At 34.4% G+C, this 26,039-nt stretch overlaps 2 protein-coding genes across 2 annotated transcripts in view; both read left to right on the top strand.

The window, feature by feature from the left end:
* Positions 1-26,039, top strand: part of LOC310726180 (butyrophilin subfamily 1 member A1-like) — a 155,832-nt gene that overhangs the window by 28,015 nt on the left and 101,778 nt on the right. The window lies entirely within an intron of this gene.
* LOC310726608 (butyrophilin subfamily 1 member A1-like) overlaps positions 1-26,039 on the top strand; it is a gene marked incomplete at its 3' end in the record, with an annotated part of 35,924 nt that overhangs the window by 8,079 nt on the left and 1,806 nt on the right. Inside the window, exons 6-7 of the mRNA XM_083542358.1 lie at positions 7,500-7,526; positions 20,424-20,450. Of these exons, the coding sequence (XP_083398484.1) occupies positions 7,500-7,526; positions 20,424-20,450 (54 nt within the window). The remainder of the gene's footprint in view (positions 1-7,499; positions 7,527-20,423; positions 20,451-26,039) is intronic.

Here is a 26,039-nt window from a genome sequence, read left to right as displayed (position 1 = left end):
CTAATCTGCAAAAATAAACTAATGGCGTATAAAGGTTTGGAATGCCTTGGAACAGCTTTTTGTATGGACCAATCAAAATTCACTAGTAGTTTATGAAATAAGTGTTGTAGTAAAAATAATTATATTGTAATAATGAATTGTTTCAGTCATAATAAAGTAGAGAACCTCGTTGATAAAACCAGCCGGAATGATTCATGAGTAGAGTTCAAATCACTGATTCAATGATCCTGTCACTGTCTAAGTCAATGTCTGTATTTCTTTCTGGAGCTGCTTTTGTGTAAAACTTATCACTCTTATTATCTAATTTTTACTCTGATTATTATAATCCAGGTGGTGTTTCAGTTGTCTGTGTGTGAGAGGCCATACAATGGTGTCAATTGCTAAGTATGCATAATTCAGTTAGTTTAATAAACTGTTAAAATTTAGTTATTTATTGTCTCTTACTGATTAGGCCATAATCATTAAGCTTAGTGATATTTATTGTTGGTTCATGTATCAAAAAGGTTAGATAAATTAGGAATTGGGCCTTGGGGCCCAGAGTATAAATTAAGCAGGCAGCCCTAAAACCCTAGCCTAGCCTACCCTGGATGCCAGTGTTTCAGACTCAACTGAAAGCGAAATGCTGCTGAATTCTCATGAATCTTTACGTGATCACTTAAGCACAAAAAAGGCAACAGTTTTATTATGCAGTGTAAGGTGAGTTTGCCGAAGGTGACTGGCAGCTTATAAAAACTCATCATGAAATCTGCACAAGCATGTTTAGGTCAGTTAATATTAACATATCTTTAGTTTACATAATTGTTGTACAATTCGAATAATGTTATAATTATAAATCATAATAGTATATTTGGGGGAAAATTGACAGTGAACATCGAAGCTAGTTCTATTACCAATGTCACAATTTAAGTGTCATATGAAATGACTAAAAAGTGTTATATTTTAGAGCATATCTGCTGATGTTGCATTAGATTTGAGCATTACTGTATAACCAATCACACACTTTTGTTGAGAATGCAGTGTCCAATTATATTGTTTTAAATTGTCACTGCGGAAAACCCTGTCTGAAGTACGCTCACTGAATTCTGAATCTGCATTGAGTGATTTATCTCATTATCATAAATGACATTATAACAGGAGATTTTTAGTTTTGCTGTGAAAGTGCATAACTCACATTAGACTTACAGTGCATCTGGAAAGAATTCACAGCGCTTCACTTTTTTTACATTTTGTTATGTTACAGCCTTATTCAAATATATAATAGTTTAATGTTGTCAAACTTTACATATCAACCCTGTCACAGTGAAATATTCAAAAAAGCTTTTCAGAGTTTGACAGTGAATCATTTTGCTAGCTGGAAGTGCAACATATGTCCATTGAATGCTAACATTAGCCATAAATTTTCCCCCTTACACCAAGCCTTCAATGACAGGGTGGACAAGTGCATTGTTTTTGACACATTTTGATTTATTTAATTTTTTTTACATACAGTGGGTACGGAAAGTATTCAGGCCCCCTTAAATTCTTCACTCTTTGTTATATTGCAGCCATTTGCTATAATCATTTAAGTTAATTTTTCTTCCTCATGAATGTACACATAGCTCCCCATATTGACAGAAAAACACAGAATTGTTGACATTGTTGTATTGTTGATTAATTTAAAAAAGAAAAACTGAAATATCACATGGTCCTATGTATTCAGACCCTTCGCTCAGTATTTAGTAGAAGCCCCCTTTTGATCTAATACAGCCAGGAGTCTTTTTGGGAAAGATGCAACAAGTTTTTCACAACTGGATTTGGGGATCCTCTGCCATTCCTCCTTGTAGATCCTCTCCAGTTCTGTCAGGTTGGATAGTAAACGTTGGTGGACAGCCATTTTTAGGTCTCTCCAGAGATGCTAAATTTTCATGTGGCTGCAATATTACAAAGAGTGAAAATTTAAGGGGGTCTGAATACTTTCCGTACCCACTGTATTATGACAGTTATAGCACACATATTACACCAGTAAATGATACTCATGAGTGGGCAATATAAACAATTTTTGCCAATATCTGTATCAGTCTATATAAAGGATAATATTGTTCTTAAAAAGTTCATATAATGGATTTTAATGACTGTTGATAAAAAAAAAAAAAAATAGGTATGCTTAGTTTAGCTGGACCACCAATTAAAGGGTAAGCAGTAAAGGAAAGTATTTAATAATTTATTTAGAATTTTTATTTCCAGGAATGAGTCTAAGTAGAGCCGAGATAGCCATAATATATAGGGAATACTGTGATGTTGACCCAGAGATTAGAAGAAATAGGGAAAATTAAAAAAAAAGACAGAGAGAATGGAAAGAAGAAGGGTATTATTGAGCTCAGTGAGAAAATGAAAAAGACAAAATGAAAAAAAATGGAAGAAGGCAAAAAGGCGAGCCAGAGTTAGTGCTGGGTGCAGAGTTAGTGCAAAGTTAGTGTATAGTCTGAGACACCAACCAACTCTCCTAAAATTTCTGAAACTGCTGAATATCAGCCTGAGCCAGGCCCCTCCAGATTAGAATATGGAAGTTCAGATACAGAATTCATTCGAGAGTAAAACAATTTTTTTGAAGGACAATTACACTGTAAATTCGAATTAGTTCAGTTTTCTTAAAAAAAACTTTGGAAAACGATTGCCTTATTTTTTCAAAGCAAACTTAAGGCAAAAATCTAAGTTAGGTTAATAATTAACTACAGGTAAGCTGAATTTATTATTTCTGAGTAAATTTATTAATAAATATCAAGTAAGTATAATAAGTAAATTTAAGTTAATATACTTCTAAATGTTTATTAATATGCAATATATAATACTTATTGATATTACAAAAAAAATTTGTAAGCCTACTATATTAAGTTAATATTCCATTTTAAGTAATGACAACATAAATAACTATGTGCAATCAGTTTCCAAAGTTTTTGAAGGTAAAGTGAACATTTCTTTTAAAGACAAAAGACACTCAACACATTAATAAACAATTAATAAACAACACAGATGTTTAAGAACAATGCAGTAGAAATACTAAAGATATAGTATAAATATGTACTTATATCTAAACAGCATGGGGACCTTGACTAATTAATAACTGCCACTTGAAATTAAATAACTGCAAAAACATCACTTTTTCAAAAAAGGCAACATGCAGAAAAACACAGTCCAGGGATCGGTCACCCCAAAATGAAAATTCTGTCATCATTTACTCATTCTCTTGTCATTTTAAACCTATTAGACTTTTTTCTGCAGAACACAAAACAAGATATTATGAAGAATGTTGGGAACCAAAGAACCACTGGCACCCGTTGACTTCTATTGACAAATGACAAATAAAATAGTGCCAGCAGTTTTTTTGCTACTTCTATTTTTCAAAACATCATCTTTTCTGTTCTGCAAAAGAAAAAAATCATACATGTTTAAAATAACAAAGGGTGAGTAAATGATGACAGAAGTTCCATTTTTGGTTGAACTATCCCTTTAGTTTCCAGTGCTCAACTTTAAATAAAAAATTACAAAATAAAGTCTAAAAACAGACATTTAGCTGAAAGGTTTAGTTATAACAATTCTTAAAAAAAAAAAAAAAAAAAAGATCCCTCTGATGCTGAAAGAATTTTAAATATTTGTAATATGTAATTTGTCAGAAGCAAAAACAGCAGCTTAGTTTAAAAGCTGTTTTTTAAGAGTTTGAAGTTTGGGCTTGAGATTCTTACTTCCCAATAACAGAAATACTCTCTGAATAGCATCAAATGTGCTCCTCATTGTCTTTGGGTAGTCTAAATTTAGAGCATACATTTGAGCAAGTTTGAGACATCACCCACCACAATATTTCCCTTGAGAATGACTGCCCTTAATGAGTCAACATTGAGAGCATGTGGAGTTTGGGCAGGCATGTCTTCTGGTAAAACTGTGAGCAGGCCAACATCAACTGCACTCAGGTCTACATTCACATCTGAATCCTAAACAGAGAAAAGAAACAAATGGTAATTTCCAATGCTTCATAGAACTCAGATCTCAGATTTTTTCCAGATATGTGATTAAATAACACACTTCTTTGTGGGGGTTGTATTTTTGAAAGAAGTACTTTCAGTGCATTAAATGAATTAAAAATACATGGGCAATCTGAGTGGAGGCATGGTATTGGAACAATTTGAGTATGGTTTCTGCGATAGTGCTTAAGAAATTGCGCCCTCTTTTCAGATGTAAAGAAGCAAAACTTACAATTCCACTGCATGGCAGAAGGCAATCAACAGGAAACCTAAAAAAAAAAAAAAAAAAATGAATTACTAAAATTAAAGGCAATGTAAAGGCAGAGTAACTTGCAAGGAAGTTCACATGCTCATTTAGCATTACATATTACCAATAAAATGAATTAATCCACAACCTCAACAATGAACAATACTATTGGTATTAACTATTAAAAAAATCAAATTATCATGCAAGTCATATGAAAAATGTTTGGTGAACTACTTCTTTAAAACTAAAACACACAGCTTTAATCTGTACTATTCAGTAACTTACACTTCAACGCTGTCTTTTAAAAAATAGAAACCAATCGTGTTAGCGCAGTGCATGCATTGGCGACATTCGGAACGGCTGTGTAATTAACGTTACTTTTGTGTATTCGCGCGGTGCTTACAGTTTGACTCCCATTTTTTGTCTCCCATGTCCTGTTTTATTTTTCTTCTTGTTTTCCTTGCTTCCTATATCCCGTTTTTTTTCCTTCCTTCCTTCCTTCCTTCCTTCCTTCCTTCCTTCCTTCCTTCCTTCCTTCCTTCCTTCCTTCCAACATCTCGCGAACCTTTTTATTTTCTTCCTTCAAACACTGGCAGGTCCCGCATTGTCATGACCGAGTAATCAAATTACCAAAAATAAAGCATTTTTAAATAATTAACCGGCAATACAATTTTACAGATCTAAAGTGCAAAATAACATTTTAGATGTTTGTTTCCAAAAAGAAACACAAACTTTTGGACACATTTTTTGTGTCCAAAAGATGTTTATGTAAAGACAAGTTTAAAAGTTCCTAACATGTTCTGCAAAGTAATATTAATTCAAGTAAACATCATGATTATAACTAACAAACAAGGAGACAAAAATATGCCTTAATTAATTGCCTTAATCGGTAAATGCTCAAACCGTCTTCAGTCCATAAGCTTCAGCAAAGTGTGGGGGAGGGGAGTTGTGCTTCATTGCGCATGCCCAATGAAATGTTTCAAACATTTCGAGTAATATTTCTTAATTTTTATTAGTAATCTCAAATATTTATTTTAACATTTTACTAATAATTAACTATTTTTAGTAAACTCAAAATTTTAGTTAGATTTAAGTAAACATAATTGCATTTTTCTAGTGAAGTATACTATTTGATTTTACAATGTATCAACTGTTTATTTTCCAATTAATTGACATATTGATAACTAACTCCATAAAATCTTACAAAAAATTCCACAAATATATTGTCTTAGGCAATGGCTTCAAGGGGAATGGATTTGAACAAAAGTCAATTTTAACAATTGGAGGCACCACTTTAAAAAAAGAAAACAAAATCTGAGTAATATAAAACGTGTTTCTTTAGGGCCAAGAAATAAAGTGCATCGAATTCACCACGTACAAAAGTCAAGTTTTTTTTTTGGTTATTACAATTTGAAGAGCTTTTGTTTCACACATTGATTTAATATGATTGGTATCAGAAGAACATAAAAATACAAAAACAAAGATAAACAGTTAATTTCCAAAGTGGTCACTGGAAATGCAGTTAAGAAGTACAAGCTATAAAAGTGACATAACCTGACATAGCCTGACCCGCTGCCACGTAAGCTATCCCCAATAATGACAAAGTAGAACGCAACGGCTTCGTGGGAAACGCAGGGCCCTTAAGCGATGATGCTATGCTAGGAGAGAGATAGCTAGCTAGCGTTCCCTCCACATGCTGCATCGGCCCGTAGCCGCACTCCATAACCCCAACAACGTTTGCATTAAGCGAGGTATGTTGTGAAAATGTACGCGACGCATACATCTCCCAGGACCTAGAGACCTTGTTGTGCAGGTCGGGGAAGAACGGAAGACCTCGGCACGAGGCTTTGACACAGGGCCCAGGAAACGCTCATCCAGCTTACTGAGTGCGTGCTGCTTTTGCATATCGACCGGCCAAGCTAGCTCAAGCTTGGACATGGCCCATGTCACCACCTCAATGAGTTCATCATACTGTGAGGCTGTGAGGAGTCCACGGGCTCCATAATTCTCCTCGGATAGAGAGACATGTAACACCGTGCTGCTCGCACCGGTAGAGGAAGCAGCAGCCGGGCATGCTTCCAGAGAGAGCAGGTGCTTAACCTGACAGGGGAGGCTGAAGAGGACTCATCCGACTCATGGCCTTCTGCCAGATCGGCCTGCGAGCCCCACGACCGCCGGCTCTGCTTTGCCTTGGCAAGAGCAGGACCGGATCTGCGAGGGAGAGCACTCTCCTCGAAGAGCACTTTCCGGGAGCGAAATGTACACATAGCCATGCGGCTACAATGCTAGCAATCGACTCCCTCGAGAGCAAATTGAGCATGCTCCACTCCCAGACAAACAACGCACTGATTGTGCATATCCTTCCCCGTAATGAAATGGGGACATGGATGAACACAACAACGAAATTTTTGCTTGCCATCCATCTCTTGAACAGACTCCCACAAAAAAGCGCTTACCTGAACAAGCAGAAGCGAGTGTCCCTACCACCACGCAGCCATTTTGTAGCTAATGGTCGTCGCGACATCACCCGCTGATGACTTCACAACTAACCTATTGGCCAGATTTCACACATGGTTCCCAAAGTGTTGCAACCACAACGGCACAACAAGTTCTCTTGGTCAAGTCCTTGGGAGGACATTAGTTGGTACCATGTTTTGCAGATACTTTGTCTTATTCCAGTACCACAAGCTCTTAACAGGTATTCTCTACAGATTGCTCTGACCATTTGGAAGTATGAGGAAAAATCTATTAGAGTGATGGAGAAAATGAATTCCTGGATTATTTTTATATTGCTTAAGGGTTTCCTGTTGTTTCTCTTGTTTCTCTGATGTTCCTGTTCTCTTATTTTTCCCATTAAAGCCTCTGTCTACCATGTCATTCCAAGGTCTACCTGTCCACCTTTTTTTTTCAATTGTGACATTTCAAAGGCACTTTATAGTGATTTTGAGCCACCAAAGAGCATTTCATTTATTTGAATTAGAAAACTAAGAATGCATAAATCATTGAAATGTACAAAATAACGTTGAAAGATTTGAATTTCCCAGTAAGCAAAGTGGGATCAATAATCAGAAAATGGAAGCTGCACCACACAACCCAGGCACTGCCAAGAAAATGCCATCCATTAAAACTTCTCCAAACAAGAACCTAAATCACACTACAGATTAACTACATCTTTATGATAAAGTATGATTTTCTAAGTCTTTTACATCAATACTGTTATATGTTTTATATTAACATTTAATATCATCTATTTTTAGACCAACAGAAAAGGACAAAGGAAAATGGTAATTACATCTGAACATTATATTTTATTTTTTAAATATCCAAAAAACTGTGATTATTTCAACTAGTATTACCTTTAAAGCAAATGCTAATACAGTAATCTATGTTGTGTATTTTCACCTCCTTGTTTGTAATGATTGGTGCTATTGTAAAATCTAATTAATGCTACCAAATTGTAACCAGTTAAAGTCATTTATCTGGATATTATCAGGAAGAAAAGAAGAAGAAGGGTTCTGAAAAAAGTAGAGATACAAACATATCATTCAGAACACATTAAATTACTTCTGTTGTGAAAGTCATAACTGACCTGTAACAGCAAGTTCCTCTGTTCTGTAGTGTGCCATTTAGATTTAGCAAATAAATAACATATTAAGAAATATAACTGCAATTTGATTTGATGTGTTAAATTACATTAATTATTATTAAATAATTACATTATTAAAATGCTTGTGCTAGTAAGCACTTCATACATCTTTTTTTAACTAATTAATCTGTTTTATCATCAGAGATTAAAGTGCTGACAAACAATGCAGGTAAGAATTAAGTGTTTTTAAATCATAATGTAATCACTTTAATTAAATGTAATTACAAATCTAACTGGGATGTTGTTACACTGTATTGATATCTTTGACTTTAACATGGGGAGGAGTCACAGTAAGGTGTGGATAAAACTGAGAGTAAAATTTATAGCTATTTTTGTTTCTAGTAAACCTAGACAGATTTTATTCAGTCCAGATAGAAACATGTAATAGCAGCTTTTCCCTTCCACAGGAGGGTGCAGATCAGGCTGAGGGTATAATTTAGAGCAACTTTTTGTTTTATTAACAATCAATAGATAGAAACATGTGAAAGTTCAGTTAAAAACAGCATTTGTTTGTGAAATACACAGTGTAAGAAAAAATGAGCGGACCACGATGATCGTAATGAAAAAGTTTATAACAGTTCAGCAATGACAAAATACATGAAGCACTTTGGGTTCAACAGAGTCAGAAAGAACCCAGAGCAAACTCTACCCAGATATTTTAGATAGTTTTTCCCTTTGAAGTGTAAATACTGTTTAGCTTTTAAAAGTAAATTAAGTGTAGAAAATGAGTAAAGGAACACATGGCTGGTTGATTGAGCCAGAGGTCACTGTTGTTTACACCTTTGGTAATGCCGGACCCCGAGCAGGTCAGGTTAGGGTATAAATCACTTTAGGGTTCATGGTCTCAGACACCTTTTGGTTAGAGATGTTCCTTGTGGCTTGCTGCCTCTCCCAGACTGATTAAATTAAGGCTATGATTAAGATTGATACATCTGAAATTCTACAACAAACTACATAACTACTTTTGATACAATTTATGCTGTTTTGTGGATAAGCTCAATTTGATATAGCTTTTGGTGGAGTCTGGGTTGAGGCAGTCTGTAATTCTTACAACATCGTTTTGCAAAAGTATCCAAACCCCTGATCAGTTACGTCATAATACTGAATTACAAACGGCGTGTTAAAATTTCATTGGGTTCAATGTTTAATTTTAAAACACTGGAACTTTAAATTAATTATTGTTATTTAACATACCGTAATTTCCGGACTATAAAGTGCACCCTTATATAAGCTGCACCCAATGAATTTGACAAATATTTTTATTTTTAACATAAATAAGCCGCACCTGTCTATAAGCCACAGGTGTCTACACTAATGTACTTTACACAGGCTTTAACGAAAGACAAGTTACACACAGTGTAACGGGTAAAATATGTTGCGCTTCTATTAGGAGCATAGCGGTATTTTGGGAATAACATGCACTGCATTCTTCTGGTATTGCTGCGTGTGTGTGCGTGTGAGACTGAGGATTATGTCCTTATTATTTTCTGATGCTCATTTCTAAGTTTCTTTGACTAACCCATAACGCTGTTGCCAAGAAAAATAAAAAAACACGAGTTTTGGAAACCTGTCTGTACTTATATAATTTCTGTTGCAACTGGAGTTTTAATGAGCTATCCCTTCACCCAGACTCAACGCGCTACAATGGCTTGTAGCTAAACAGTAGCCGACCAAGTAAGTCATTGTTCACTGTCTTCCTCCTTCCTTTTACAGTGGTACCTTGACCTACGAGTGCATTAATGTACGAATTTTCCGAGTTACGAGCGGTCATTTGGTCGATTTTTTTGCTTTGTTACGCGAGCAAAAATTTAAGATACGAGCTCGAAACGTCGCTGCTAGATGGTGAAGCGAAGCCATAAAGCGGAGATTGTGACGAAAATTAAGATAAGCAAAGACACCCTACGCTATATCAAATTGAGCTCATTCACAAAACAGCATAAATTGGATCAAAAGTAGTTATGTAGTTTGATGTATCAATCTTAATCATAGCCTTAATTTAATCAGTCTGGGAGAGGCAGCAAGCCAACAAGGAACATCTCTAACCAAAAGGTGTCTGAGACCATGAACCCTAATGTGATTCATACCCTAACCTGACCTGCTCGGGGTTCGGCATTACCAAAGGTGTAAACAACAGTGACCTCTGGCTCAATCAACCAGCCATGTGTTCCTTTACTCATTTTCTACACTAAATTTACTTTTAAAAGCTAAACAGTATCTACACTTCAAAGGGAAAAACCCAGGAAAAATCCATAAATTAGCCACTTCGATGTTTAAGCCGCAGGTTTCAAAACATGGGAAAAAAGTAGCGGCTTATAGTCCGAAAAATACGGTAGTTCTTTGTTGGGAAAAATTCTTGGGGATAAAATTAAATATTTTGCTTACATAAGTATTCAATCCATGTGATGTGAAAGCTGCCAAGTTACTGTGATACAAAAATTTTACCTTACAAGGATACAATTACTTTAACATTTGTATATACATGTGCATTATTAAAGTTGCTGTAACAATTTCTGGATAAAAATAATTTTTTGTCAGGATGAAAATTTGAAGGAAATAATGAATAAAGAGCATTCCATAGAAGTAAGATATAATGTATTCTAAAAGTATAATCTAAAGTGATAAAAGGGACTAAATACTTTCAAAAACCATAGTACATCACAGCACAGTGAGTACAGTAGCTCTGAAGCATAGACATCCAAGGGCCGTGCTCAATGGCCCAAATGTGGCAGTTTGGCAGTGCAGGGTCTTGAGCCCTCAACCTTGCAGCACCTTGTATTCCCATCCAATTATTAACAAACCTGATCACCTTCTGAGTTTAGACATTTAGAATACACATATTAGATTTGGATCTTTATCAGGTATTTCCCAGACAGTGGGTCATATGTGTGATAGCACTTCTCAACCTTTTATATTTTCTGCTTTCAGAGGAGCAGAAAATAAGGATTGAAGGTAATTACATACCTTTTTTCCCTATTATTTGGAGAACTGTAAATAAAGAGCATGTATTTCTGTGTCAGTACTGCATGGCTTCTCAACACAAAATACACAGTGTGAAGGCAAAGAAATGCAGAAAACTAATTCAACGAATATGACATTCATAAAACAATAATGTGAAGATAAGTCATTAAAACAGTCAGAGCTCATAAGGGATCCATGTTTTAGAATTCACAGTAATACGGTAACCACTAACATTCACTTTTTAGTGCTTGGTTTTTGGCCTTTTTTTTTTACCCAAATCAAATATTTGGGATATTTGGAAAGTATCACAGATGTTGAAATAAGACAGATTTTAAACAAATTGTTAGTCCATGGTATGATTAATTATTTGAAGGTGATGCATGATGCCAGGCAGAGGAACCTCCCTTTGTTTTTCCAGATGTCTGCTTGATTTTTATAAAAATAGTGTTACTTGTTAAGTGAGTATGTCAATTGAACCGTATTTTCTGTTTTCAGAGCAGCAGAAGCAGAAGACGAAAGACAGTAATTACACTTTTCATTTCATCACTCAATCAATTTATTCTCTTCAGAAATCATGATTCACAGATACATTACACATGGTGAAGGTTCACATAAGGTGCAGATCAGGGCAGAGATTAGAATTTACAGCTTCCTCTTATATTTATTAAAATTAATGCTAACAAATTACAGGTAGTTTAGGTCATTTATCCAGATCTGCACATTTATCAGGATGTAAACATGTAGAGTTCTGTAAGATGAGTAGAGATGTTCTTTAATCACAATACATTAAATTGCTTGTTTTCTCGACATAATGCACAAATTAGTGAAATGGTATAAAATATTGTCCAAATGTTTGAATATCCCATTGAGTAGGATCAATAATCAGAAAATGGAAGCTGCACTACACCACACCACCCAGTCACAATGCCACATGAACATAAATCACATCACAGCTGAGCCACATCTCTATAATGAAGTGTGATCGTGTCTTTTACATCAATCCTGTCATATGTTTAATATTGATATTTAATATCATCCTTCTTCAGACCAACAGATACAGGACCTGAAAGATGGTAATTACAACTGAACTTATATTTTATTTTCCAAATATATAAAAAAAACTGTTATAAATTAACTTGTTTTGATCTTTAAAATAAATGCTATTAGTTTATGTTGTGCATTTTCAGCTCTTTCTTCGTTATGATTGGTTCTAATTATAAATATACCAAATTATAGGCAGCTTAAGTAATTTATCTAGATATTATTAGTCAGCAAAAAAAAGGCGGGTTCTGTAAGATGTAGAGATACAAACACATCGTTCAGAATACATTACATTACTTGTGTTGTGAAAGTCATAAATATTATAACTGCAATTTGTTACAAAAATGCTTATGCTAGTTATTCTTTTTTAATTATTTATTAAAAACTAATTCATCTGTTTTATCATCAGAGAATACAAAGCTGAAAAACAATGCAGGTAAGAATGAAGTGCTTTTAAAATCATAACACTGTAATCAAATGTAATCACAAATCTAACTGGGATGTTATGACACTGAATTGATAGCTTTGACTTTAACATGGTGAAGAGTCACAGGAAGGTGCAGATTGGGCCGAAGTTAGAATTTATAGCTTATTTTTTTATTAGTGAAAATAACTGACATTATCCAATCCAGAGAGAGACCTGTAATACTTTCTCTTTAAACCTTTTAGTTCAGATCAGTTAAAAACAGCTTTTATTTGTGATTTACACGGCATCTTTTAACAGTAGTCAGACCTTTGACCAATTATCTCATATTACTAAGTTACAAATGGTAATTTTCATTCTGTTCACTATTTTATTGTAAATCCCTGGAACTCAGTCAATTATTGTAAGGCATTGTACATTACAGCACAGTGAAATTTTTTCCTTCAAAAAATAAGGGCCTTGCTTAAGGGCCCAACTGTGTCTGCTTGGCAGTGCTGGAACTTGAACCCCAACCGTATGATCAGTAACCCAGAGCCTTGTATTCCTATCCAAGTACTAATAAGCCTGAACCTGATTACATTCTGAGATCAGATAATATCAGATCTTCATGTTTACACAAGAATATTAATTTAGTATACACATATTAGGTGGATTAGATTTGGACCTTTATTAGGCATGTCCCAGACAGTGGGTTATGTGTTTGCCAGCACTTCTTAATATTTTATATTTTCTGGTTTCTGAGGTGTGGTTTCCCAAACATGAATCTTATCCACACCATTGATTAACCACATCTCCATGTCACATTGTGATTGTCTCTGTCTTTTACATCAATACTGTCATATGTTTAATACTAATATTAAATATCATCTATTTTCAGACCAGCAGATACAGGTGATGGAAAAAGGTAATTACACATAAACTTCTATTTAATTTAGCAAATATCTGAAAAACTATGATAAATAAACTACAGTGGAACCCGGTTATGTCGCCGGCCTAGGGGACGCCAAAAAGCGTCGAGATAACCGATGATCGAGATAAACAAAAACCAATATGGCGGCAATATATTAACGTGCTTGAAATGTGATTATGTGCATGTTGTGCGTTTTTAAATGAGAATGTACATGCACGTGTTTTTGGAGGTTTTTTTACACAACAGCGTTGCCGCGATTTGTTTGATGAAGGCATGCTATAAAAAAGTACATACATGTTTGTTTACACCAAAAGGCATATGTACACCAACTAACAGCAGAAATTTACCAGTATACAATAAATACCACCGTCGATTCTCAAAACAAACCTTTATTATATTCTCCAACATTGTAAACACAAAAATCGCTCACAAAATCACACAAAATGTGCGGGGTGTAGTTCGTTTTTACAAAAAGCTAACCAGTGTCAAAATTAAATTCTCGATTAATTTCACTCTGACACACAGCTCTGAAAAAAGTGTCCTACACCTGTAGCATCTGTAAGGCTTGATTTCTCCGCCACTTTCGCGAGTTCTTCTGCAGCTGCACAGTGCCGTCTCACTACCGTATTTTTCGCGTATATAAGATGCACCCTGGGTGAGGGGTATGTAAAACCTTCCATAAGACGCGTCTTATATACGCGAAAATATGGTAGTGAGATGGTGATGTGGCAAAAGCCAGCGATTGGTCATGCGGATCGAGATAACTGACGTTAAGTGGCAAATTTGTCCCTCTTTGTGGTCGAGATATTAGGGTTCGTCGACATAAAAGAATCGACATAAACGATAAAAAAATTCTAAGACAAAGCGAGAATTTGGCGGTTCCACTTCAAAAACGACGACTTAATAGGGTTGGCGAGTTAACCGAGGTCGAGATAAGTGGGTTTCACTGTAATATTGTCTTTAAAGCAAATGCTATTAATTTATGTTAATAATGTTTAAAAAAATGCAAAAGCTAGTTAGCAATTTATACACCTTGTTTAATTTATTTATTAAAAGCTAATTAATCTGTTTTATCATCAGATATTAAAGAACTGAATGAAAATGCAGGTAAGAATGAAGTGTTTTTGAAATCATAATGTATTACTGTAATCAAATGCATTTAAAAATATCACTGGAATGATGTTTTACTGTATTGACCTTTTTGACTTTTACCATAGCGAAGAGTTACAGGAAGGAGCAGAGGATTGGCTAAAGATAAACATTTTTGTTAGTGAAACCAGACAATCAAGATAGAAAACTGTGATACCAGCTTTTCCTATAAACCTTTCAGTTCAGTTCAGTTAAAAGCAGCTTTTATTTGTGATTTACACGCAGTCCTTTTAACAGAATTCAGACCCCTAAACAATTACATCATATTACTGAATTACAAATAGTGCATTAAACTTTAATTCTGTTCACTATTTAATTGTAAAACACTGGAACTCAAAGTCAGTCATTATAAGGCAACATTGTATTTTGTTGGGAAATATTCTGTCTGAAAAATGAAAAATGAAATATTTTGCTTACATAAATATTCAGGCCCTGTGATGAGGAAGCTGCCAAGTAACTATGATAATAGAAATGTATTTAACAATGACACGATTTCTCTACCAGTAGAATCTACTTCTGCACTAATGAATTAATTATGGCAAGTAATCAGGCAAAAAGGAAGCTGCACCACATCACCCAGGAACTGCCAAGAATTCATTCATTCAAAAATCTCTGTGTGAGCCAGCCTGGGAACTGCATTTTTTCTTGCTGGACACTGTGTTTTTTTGGGTTGGGATTGTTTGTACTGGATTGTATTTTTTGAGTGATTAAAGGTCAGGTTGAAATATTAGCTGTGCTTTTACAGTTTAATATTAATGTCTCTTTAAGAGAAATGTACGGGAGGTGTACAGTGTAGCTGTGGGGGCACACGGTTTTCTTACAGAGTTCAGTGGAGTTGTTATTATTATTAATATTATTATTATTATTATTATTATTATTATTAATATTATTATTATTTCTAAACAGTGGAAATTGTTGTCTATATATGGAAGTGGAATTTTTAACCACTGGACCTGAGTAAGTCTGCCTGTACAATCTCTAACAAGAAGAAGACTTATGATAGAAGTCACAGAGAAGCCAGAACAATGGTGGTACAATGGTGCACCAGTCAAACCTACCAAAAGCACTGAGGAATCCTGGCCTGTGTGGGACGGTGACAAGATAGAAGCTGCTATGAAAAGTGCCGATTGAGTTTAGTGACTCAGCTGTGATTTTGGGAGACCAAGATAGACCTTTTATATGCAGCTCTTTATGATTTATGTGGCTTAAACCTAAAACTTCCGATGACACAAGACACAACAACCCTATGAACACAAACAAAAAGACAAAGCAACATTTCTGTGTCTTATAAACAAAAAGATAAATGTCTTAAAGTGGCCCAGTCAATGTGCTGATCCTAGTCTTTTTGAGAATATGTGGCACAATTTGTAAAGTGCATTTTCCGCTCCAGAAGAGCTCAGCTCCGCTCCAGGAGAGCTCAGCTCCGCTCCAGGACCTCCAGGAGAGCTCAGCTCCACGGTTGCATGCAGTACTCTCCTCTGTCCGTCCCATTTGGACTCTACCATTCTGCCCCCCTCGGTAGCAGTCACACTGCCTCGTTATGCCGCTCCGGCTTTGATTTCCGACAGCTGTGGCTCGTTAAGGAGATGACTATATAAACTCACTTTCTAGAGTCACAGGCTGTTGGTTCTTGAATGTCATGCTGGTGATCATGCCTCGACCGCCAGCCTTCCCCGCTGGTTCCAGCTTCTGACTCGGCTCCTTTGTGGATTACTCTTAGCCGGTGGAGTTTACTTTCGTTTCTGGATTTTGCTTTCCTTATTGGATTACTCGTCCCGAGCAGATAAGTTTCAGTTTGTGGCTCTGCATGACTTGTGTGTGTATATTTTGGGTTTAATAAACAATGCATTATTTTCGCTTCCGCGTCATGTTCACCACCCTGACAATGCTGAATTAAAAGCTGCTGCTTGTAACTTTCCATGCCTGAATGATGAAATCACGTGACCGATGTTTCCTTATTGGACGTGTGATATCCATGCACACGTGCAATGTGTGTGTGTTGGCGGTAATGTTGTAACGTTCACGTGGCAAAACTGTGTCAAATGTAACACATGCAGCAGTGTAACATTGAACAAAGGAGGCAAAACATTTTAAACAAAACATGCTTGTACCTCCAGCATTGCACTTTATTTACTATGTCTCTCATCTCCAACTGCAACTCTCCTGCCTCAAGCGAGGTAACAGTCATTATAAAATAGCTTGAACCTCAAACTTCTGATCAGTTACCCACATCCTTGCATCTTGCTCCCATCCAAGTACTAACATAAGTGAACCTGCTTACCTTCCAAAATCAGATCAGATCTTCATGTCTACACAACAATTTTAATTTAGAATACACATATTAGGTGGATTAGATTTGTAACTTTATCAGGCATTTCCCATAAAGAGAAGGTCCCCTGGTGGTCTAGTGGTTAGGATGCAGCGTGCCCAGGGTTCGATCCCCAGTCAGGGAATCAACCCCAGCCACTCTTAGTGCCGGTCCCAAGCCCGGATAAATGGGGAGGGTTGCGTTAGGAAGGGCATCCAGCGTAAAAACGTGCCAAATCAAACATGATCCGCTATGGCGACCCCTGATGAGAGAAGCTAAAAGAACGTTTATTAGACATGTCCCAGAGAGTGGGTCATATGTTTGCCAGCACTTCTTAATATTTTATATTTTCTGGTTTCAGAGGCACTGAAAAAGACGATTGAAGGTAATTACACCAAAACTTATTTTTCCTATTATCGTGAAAGCTGTAAGTAAAGTCTGTCTGTCAGTACTGCATGGCTTCTTGGCACAAGACACAATAAATGACATTCATAAAACAGTAATGTGAAGGCAAATCATTAGAACAGTCAGTAATTATAAGGGATTCACCTTTTTAGAATTCATAGACAATTTCAGTGAGGCCTTTTTACTTGTTAAGTAAATATGTCACTTTAACCTTTTATATTTCTGTTTTCAGAGCAGCAGAATCAGAAGAAGAAAGATGGTAATTACACTTGATCTTGTTCATTTTATCACTCAATTAACCAAGCTGTAAATCTGAAGGAAATGATGACCAACGAGCATTCCATATAAGATATAAAGTACTAAGACTGCATGGATTATTGAAATGGTACAGTATAAAATAATAGTAATAATAATCCAAATGTTTATATTATTTATATTAACAATTAATATAATCTATTTCTAGGCAAACAGATAAAGGATCTAAAAGACGGTAATTACATCTGAATTTCTATTTTATTTTGCATATATCCGAAAAAGTGTGATTGTATAAACTTGTATTTGCATTTTCACCTGTGTTTGTAATTTATTTGCTTATTATCTGGGAGCAGTAAAAAAGGAGGGTTCTAAAAGAAAAGAGAAACAAACACATCAGTCAGTAATTTTTTAATTACTTGTGTTGTGAAAGTCATAACTGACCGTAAAATCTAGTTCCACTCTGTGTAGTGTGTTATAAAGATTTATAAAATACATAACATAAGGAGAAAATAAAATGTCATAACTGCATTCTGATTTTATGTGTTTACTAAATTAAAATATAATAGTAATGATTTCATACTTTATTATTTATTAAAAACGTATTAATGTATTTTTCAACAGAGATTCAAAACCTGCAAAACTCCTCGGGTAAGAATGAAGTGTTTTTAAATCATAATGTATCACTGTAATTAAATGTAATCACAAATCTAACTGGGATGTTGTTACACTGTTTTGATATCTTTGACTTTAACATGGTGAAGAGTCACAGCACGGTGCAGATCAGGCCGAGGGTAGAATTTAGAGCACCTTTTTGTTTTATTAACAATCAATCAGTCCAGATAGAAACCTGTGAAAGTAGATTTTTCTTTAAGCCCTTCAGCTCAGTTCAGTTAAAAACAGCATTTATTTGTGAAATACACAGCGTCTTACAAAAGTATTCAACCCACTGGTCAGTTACATCATAATACTGAATTACAAATGGTGTGTTAAAATTGTATTGTGTTAAATGTTTTATTTTTAAAACAATGAAACTTTAAATACATTGTTGGGAAAAATGATTGGGGCTAAAATTTTATATTCTGCTTACATAAGTATTCAACCCCTGTGATGTGGAAGCTGCCAAGTTACTATTTTATAATAGTAACTAATAGTAACATTTATATAATAGTATAATAGTAAAATTTTTTGTCAGGATGTCAATTTGAAGAAAATGAATAATTAAGAACATTCCATAGAAGTAAGATATAAAGTACTTTAGAAGTAAAATCTAAAGTGATAAAAGATCTAAATATTTTCACAAGGCATAGTACATCACAGCACAGTAAGTACAGTAGCTCTGAAGCATAGATATCTTAGAGCCTTGCTCAAGGGCCCAAATGTGGCAGTTTGGCAGTGTAAAGTCTTGAGCCCTCAACCTTCTGATCAGTAATGCAGAGTCTTAACTGCTGTTCTAGTGCACAGTGAAAGAACTTGCAGCACCTTTTATTCACATCAAAGTATTAACAAACCTGATCACCTTTTGAGTTTAGACATTTAGAATACACATATTAGGTGGATTAGATTTAGATCTTTATCAGGCATGTCTCAAACTTTCATATTTTCTGCTTTCAGAGGAGCAGAAACTGAAGATTGAAGGTAATTACACAACTGTAAATAAAGAGCATGTATTTCTGTGTCAGTACTGCATGGCTTCTCAACACGAAATACACAGTGTGAAGGCAGAGAAATCCAGAAAACTAATTCAACAAATATGACATTCATAAAACAATAATGTGAAGATAAGTCATTGGAACAGTCAGAGATCATAAGGGATTCATGTTTTAGAATTCACAGTAATAGGGTAACCACTAACATTCACTTTATAGTGCTTGGTTTTTGGCCTTTTTTTTCACCCAAATCAAATATTTAGGATATTTGGAAAGTATCACATATATGTTGAAATAAGACAGATTTTAAACAAATTGTTAGTCCATGGTATGATTTATTTGAAGGTGATGCATGATGCCAGGCAGAGGAACATCCCTTTGTTGTTCCAGACGTCTGCTTGATTTTTATAAAAATAGTGTTACTTGTTAAGTGAGTATGTCAATTAAACCGTATTTTTCTGTTTACAGATCAGCAGAAGCAGAAGACGAAAGACAGTAATTACACTTTTCATTTCATCACTCAATCAATTTATTCTCTTCAGAAATCATGATTCACAGATACATTACACATGGTGAAGGTTCACATAAGGTGCAGATCAGGGCAGAGATTAGAATTTACAGCTTCCTCTTATATTTATTAAAATTAATTCTAACAAATTACAGGTAGTTTAAGTCATTTATCCAGATCTGCACATTTATCAGGATGTAAACATGTAGAGTTCTGTAAGATGAGTAGAGATGTTCTTTAATCACAATACATTAAATTGCTTGTTTTCTCGACATAATGCACAAATTAGTGAAATGGTATAAAATATTGTCCAAATGTTTAAATATCCCATTGAGTAGGATCAATAATCAGAAAATGGAAGCTGCACTACACCACACCACCCAGTCACAATGCCACATGAACATAAATCACATCACAGCTGAGCCACATCTCTATAATTAAGTGTGATCGTGTCTTTTACATCAATCCTGTCATATGTTTAATATTGATATTTAATATCATCCTTCTTCAGACCAACAGATATAGGACCTGAAAGATGGTAATTACAACTGAACTTATATTTTATTTTTCAAATATAAAAAAAAAAAAAAACTGTTAAATTAACTTGTTTTGCCCTTTAAAATAAATGCTATTTGTTATGCATTTTTTATCTCTTTCTTTGTTATGATTGGTGCTTATTATAAATATACCAAATTATAGGCAGCTTAAGTAATTTATCTAGATATTATTAGTCAGCAAATAAAAAAAAGGCGGGTTCTGTAAGATGTAGAGATAAAAAAACACATCATTCAGAATACATTACATTACTTGTGTTGTGAAAGTCATAAATATTATAACTGCAATTTGTTACAAAAATGCTTATGCTAGTTATTACTTTATACATCTTTTTACACCTTTTTATTAAAAACGAATTCATCTGTTTTATCATCAGAGATTAAAAAGCTGAAAAACAATGCAGGTAAGACTGAAATGCTTTTAAAATCATATCATTGTAATCACAAATCTAACTGGGATGTTGTGACACTAAATTGATAGCTTTGACTTTAACATGGTGAAGAGTCACAGGAAGGTGCAGATTGGGCCTAGATTAGAATTTATAGCTTCTTTTTTTATTAGTGAAAATAACTGACATTATCCAATCCAGAGAGAGACCTTTAATACCAGCTTTTCCTTTATATCTTTCAGTTCAGATCAGTTAAAAACAGCTTTTATTTGTGATTTACACGGCATCTTTTAACAGTAGTCAGACCTTTTGACCAATTATCTCATATTACTAAGTTACAAATGGTAATTTTCATTCTGTTCACTATTTTATTGTAAATCCCTGGAACTCAGTCAATTATTGTAAGGCATTGTACATTACAGCACAGTGAAAATTTTTTCTTCAAAAAATAAGGGCCTTGCTTAAGGGCCCAACTGTGTCTGCTTGGCAGTGCTGGAACTTGAACCCCAACCATATGATCAGTAACCCAGAGCCTTGTATTCCTATCCAAGTGCTAATAAGCCTGAACCTGATTACATTCTGAGATCAGATAATATCAGATCTTCATGTTTACACAAGTATATTAATTTAGTATACACATATTAGGTGGATTAGATTTGGACCTTTATTAGGCATGTCCCAGACAGTGGGTTATGTGTTTGCCAGCACTTCTTAATATTTTATATTTTCTGGTTTCTGAGGTGTGGTTTCCCAAACATGAATCTTATCCCCACCACTGATTAACTACATCTCCATGACACATTGTGATTGTCTCTGTCTTTTACATCAATACTGTCATATGTTTAATACTAATATTAAATATCATCTATTTTCAGACCAAAAGATACAGGCATTGAAAAAAGGTAATTACACATAAACTTCTATTTAATTCAGCAAATATCTGAAAAACTGATATATGAACTATTGTCTTTGAAGCAAATGCAATTAATTTGTTATTATTGTTTTCCTCTTATTTTGTAATAGTTGGTGCTAATATACAATATAATTAATGTTACCAAATTATAGGCAGCTAATATCATTTATTTGGATTAGGGAAGCAACTAACTATTATTTTAATAATCGATTGATCTGATTTATTTATTTTTTTTTTTTTTCGAATAATCACATAAAAATTGTGTTCTTAATATGTGTTATAAAATGCCATGAATTGGATGACTTGGGGTGCACATTGTAAAAAAAAAAAAAATTGCAAAAGCTAGTTAGCAATTTAACACCTTGTTTAATTTATTTATTAAAAGCTAATTAATCTGTTTTATCATCAGATATTAAAGAACTGAATGAAAATGCAGGTAAGAATGAAGTGTTTTTGAAATCATAATGTATTACTGTAATCAAATGCATTTAAAAATATCACTGGAATGATGTTTTACTGTATTGACCTTTTTGACTTTTACCATAGCGAAGAGTTACAGGAAGGAGCAGAGGATTGGCTGAAGATGAAAATTTTTGTTAGTGAAACCAGACAATCCAGATAGAAAACTGTGATACCAGCTTTTCCTATAAACCTTTCAGTTCAGTTAAAAGCAGCTTTTATTTGTGATTTACACGCAGTCCTTTTAACAGAATTCAGACCCCTAAACAATTACATCATATTACTGAATTACAAATAGTGCATTAAACTTTAATTCTGTTCACTATTTAATTGTAAAACACTGGAACTCAAAGTCAGTCATTATAAGGCAACATTGTATTTTGTTGGGAAATATTCTGTCTGAAAAATGAAATATTTTGCTTACATAAATATTCAACCCCTGTGATGAGAAGCTGCCAAGTAACTATGATAATAGAAATTTCTTTAACAAGGACACGATTTCTCTACCAGTACAATCTACTTCTGCACTAATTCATTAATTATGGCAAGTAATCAGGCAAAAAGGAAGCTGCACCACATCACCCAGGAACTGCCAAGAAAATCCATTCATTCAAATATCTCTTTGTATTTTTTGAGTGATTAAAGGTCAGGTTGAAATATTAGCTGTGCTTTTACAGTTTAATATTAATGTCTCTTTAAGAGAAATGTACGGGAGGTGTACAGTGTAGCTGTGGGGGCACACAGTTTTCTTACAGAGTTCAGTGGAGTTGTTATTATTATTATTATTATTATTATTATTAATATTATTAATATTATTATTATCATTTCTAAACAGTGGAAATTGTTGTCTATATATGGAAGTGGAATTTTTAACCACTGGACCGGAGTAAGTCGGCCTGTACAATCTCTAACAAGAAGAAGACTTATGATAGAAGTTACAGAGAAGCCAGAAAAGCTTTTGAAGGAGTGGTACAATGGTGCACCAGTCAAACCTACCAAAGGCACTGAGGAATCCTGGCCTGTGTGGGACGGTGACAAGATAGAAGCTGCTATGAAAAGTGCCGATTGAGTTTAGTGACTCAGCTGTGATTTTGGGAGACCAAGATAGACCTTTTATATGCATCTTTTTATGATTTATGTGGCTCAAACCTAACATTTCCCATGACACAAGACACAACATCCAGACAAAAAGATAAAGCAACATTTCAGTGTTTTATAAACAAAAAGATAAATGTCTTGAGACCAGTCAAAGTGCTGATCTCAGTCTTTTTGAGAATATGTGGCACAATTTGTAAAGTGCATTTTACAAGCATCATTTAATCAACCAGAACAACCTGGAGCATTAAAGCCAAAATTATCTTGTGACTGTACAAACTGTTACATACTGTATGCATACTGTATACTGTATTGAGTTTTTTCATTTATTTTCCGACCAAAAAAGTCACCTTGCAATAACATATCAAGTTGCAGTGTTTAAAAATAAAATATTAAACAAAATAAAATTTTTATCTGTAAATTCAGTAATATGAGAATTAGTCAGAGGTCTAAATAATTTTGCAAGGCATTGTACATTATAGCACAGTGAAATTCTGTCCTTAAAATATCCAACCTTTTTAGAACCTTGGGGTCAGAGTGCAGTACAGTACAGTACTCTGGAGTAAGGGATGGGTACCAAGAACCGATATTTTTTTGGACTGGTACATAATTGGGTCAATACCAGACCACCAATAAACTTCAGTACAAACTGTACCGTTATCGATACTTGTGTTGCTTTATCTACGGTTTTAATGGCGAATTAAAAGCTGCTGCTTGTCATATTCCATGCCTGTATGATGTAATCATGTGGCTGACATTTCCTCATTGGACGTGTGATATCAATGCACAAGTGCAGTGTGTGTGTGTGAGAGAGAGAATCATGGCGGTAATGTTGTAACGTTTAAAAATGTGGGTTCACGTTGCAAAACTAAGCGACACCAGTGTCCGATGTAACATATGCAGCAGTGTAACAGTGAACAAAGGAGGCAAAACATTTCAAAACAAAACACGCTTTTATCTCCAGCATCGCACTTTATTTACTATATCTCTTATCTCCAACTGCAACGCTCTTGCCTCAAGCGAAGGTAACAGTCATGATAAAATAAATCTTTAGGCTGTACTAGTAGTCTTTGGGGACACCATTAATCAGCACTGATAGTTGTTTGTTGGAGCTAAAAATTCATACTGGTAGTTTTTCCAGCTTTCGGTCTGCTGTCATTAGAAGAGTGACCTCTAGAGGTAAATTTATGATGTCTGCCATTTGATTTTACATATGAGATGGCACGCTTGCATGGAGAGCACAATATTATATTTATTATTTATAATTTATTAAATATATAATTGTATACATTAATGAAATTGTTGAAAAATAATGAAATCAAATAAATTATTTAGTAGATTTTCATAAATCAGCAAGTTTTCATCAAATATGATCCAACCTGTATTTTTGTGGTGTGCTGAGGAAATCTCTCTCTCTCTCTCTCTCTCTCTCTCTCTCTCTCTCTCTCTCTCTCTCTCTCTCTCTCTCCATATATATATATATATATATATATATATATATATATATATATATATATATATATATATATATATATATATATATATATATATATATACTCTCTATAGACAGTAGTATCAATAACAGTATCAATAAGCAGGATAAGTAAAAAAAAAAAAAAAAAAGGGCCTTGATCAAGGGCCCAACTGTGTCAGGTTGGCAGTGCTGGATATTGAACCTTAAACTTCTGATCAGTTACCCACATCCTTGCAACTTGCTCCCATCCAAGTACTAACAAACCTGAACCTGCTTACCTTCCAGCATCAGATCAGATCAGATGTTAATGTCTACACAATAATTTTAATTTAGAATACACATGGATAGGTGGATTAGATTTGTAACTTTATCAGGCATGTCCCAGACAGTGGGTCATATGTTTGCTAGCACTTCTTAATATTTTATATTTTCTGGTTTCAGAGGCACTGAAAAAGACGATTGAAGGTAATTACACCAAAACTTCTTTTTCCTATTATCATGAGAGCTGTAAGTAAAGAGCATGTATTTCTGTCTGTCAGTACTGCATGGCTTTTCATCACAAGACACCATGAATATGACATTCATAAAACAATAAAGTGAAGGCAAATCATTAGAACAGTCAGTAATTATAAAAAATACGCCTTTTAGAATTCATAGAGAATTTCAGTGTGGATACTGGATATAGGGGAATCACTTACATTCACTCAGTAGTGCTTTGTTTTTGTTTTTACCAGAGGAAATATTTGGGATAATTACATGTACAATACATGTCACCTATAGTACATGTACAAATGAGCCAGATTTGATCAAATATTAGTTTGTCTATCGCATCACTCATTAGGCACATTTGATGGTGATGCACGCTGCCAGACAGAGGAGCAACCCTACGGAGTTTCAGATTTCTGCTGGATTTTTATACTAACAGTGTTACTTTTTAAGTAAATATGTCACTTCAACCTTTTATATATCTGTTTTCAGAGCTGGAGAAACAGAATAACAATGATGGTAATTACACTTGATCTTTTTCATTTTATCACTCAATTAAAATTAACCAAGCTGTAAATCTGAAGGAAATGATGACCAACGAGCATTCCATAGAAATAAGATATAAAGTATTAAGAATGCACGGATTATTGAAATGGTACAGTATAAAATAATATCCAAATGTTTATATTATTTATATTAACAATAAATATAATCTATTTTTAGATGAACAGCTAAAGAAACTGAAAGACGGTAATTACACCTGAACTTTTATTTTATTTTGCAAATATCTGGAAAACTGTGATATATGAACTTGTATTGCCTTTAAAGCAAATGCTATACATTTATATTCTGCATTTTCACCTCTTTGTTTGTAATGATTTGTGCTTATGTACAAGCTAATTAATGCTACCAAATTATAGGCAGCTAAAATCATTCATCTGCGTATTATCTGGGAGCAGTAAAGAAGGAGGATTCTGTAAGAAGAGAAGAGAAACAAACACATCAGTCAGAAAACTTTAAATTGCTTGTGTTGTGAAAGTCATAACTGACCTGTAAAATCTAGTTCCACTCTGTGTAGTGTGTTATATAGATTTATAAAATACACAACATAAAGATAAAATAAAATGTCAACTGCATTCTGATTGTATGTGTTTACTTTTATATTTTAATTTAGTTA

The sequence above is a fragment of the Silurus aristotelis genome (assembly GCF_946808225.1).
Source record: "Silurus aristotelis genome assembly, chromosome: 5".
NCBI classification, from domain to species: domain Eukaryota; kingdom Metazoa; phylum Chordata; class Actinopteri; order Siluriformes; family Siluridae; genus Silurus; species Silurus aristotelis.
Note: the sequence above shows the minus strand (reverse complement) of the source record. Positions and strands in the feature narration are given on the sequence as shown.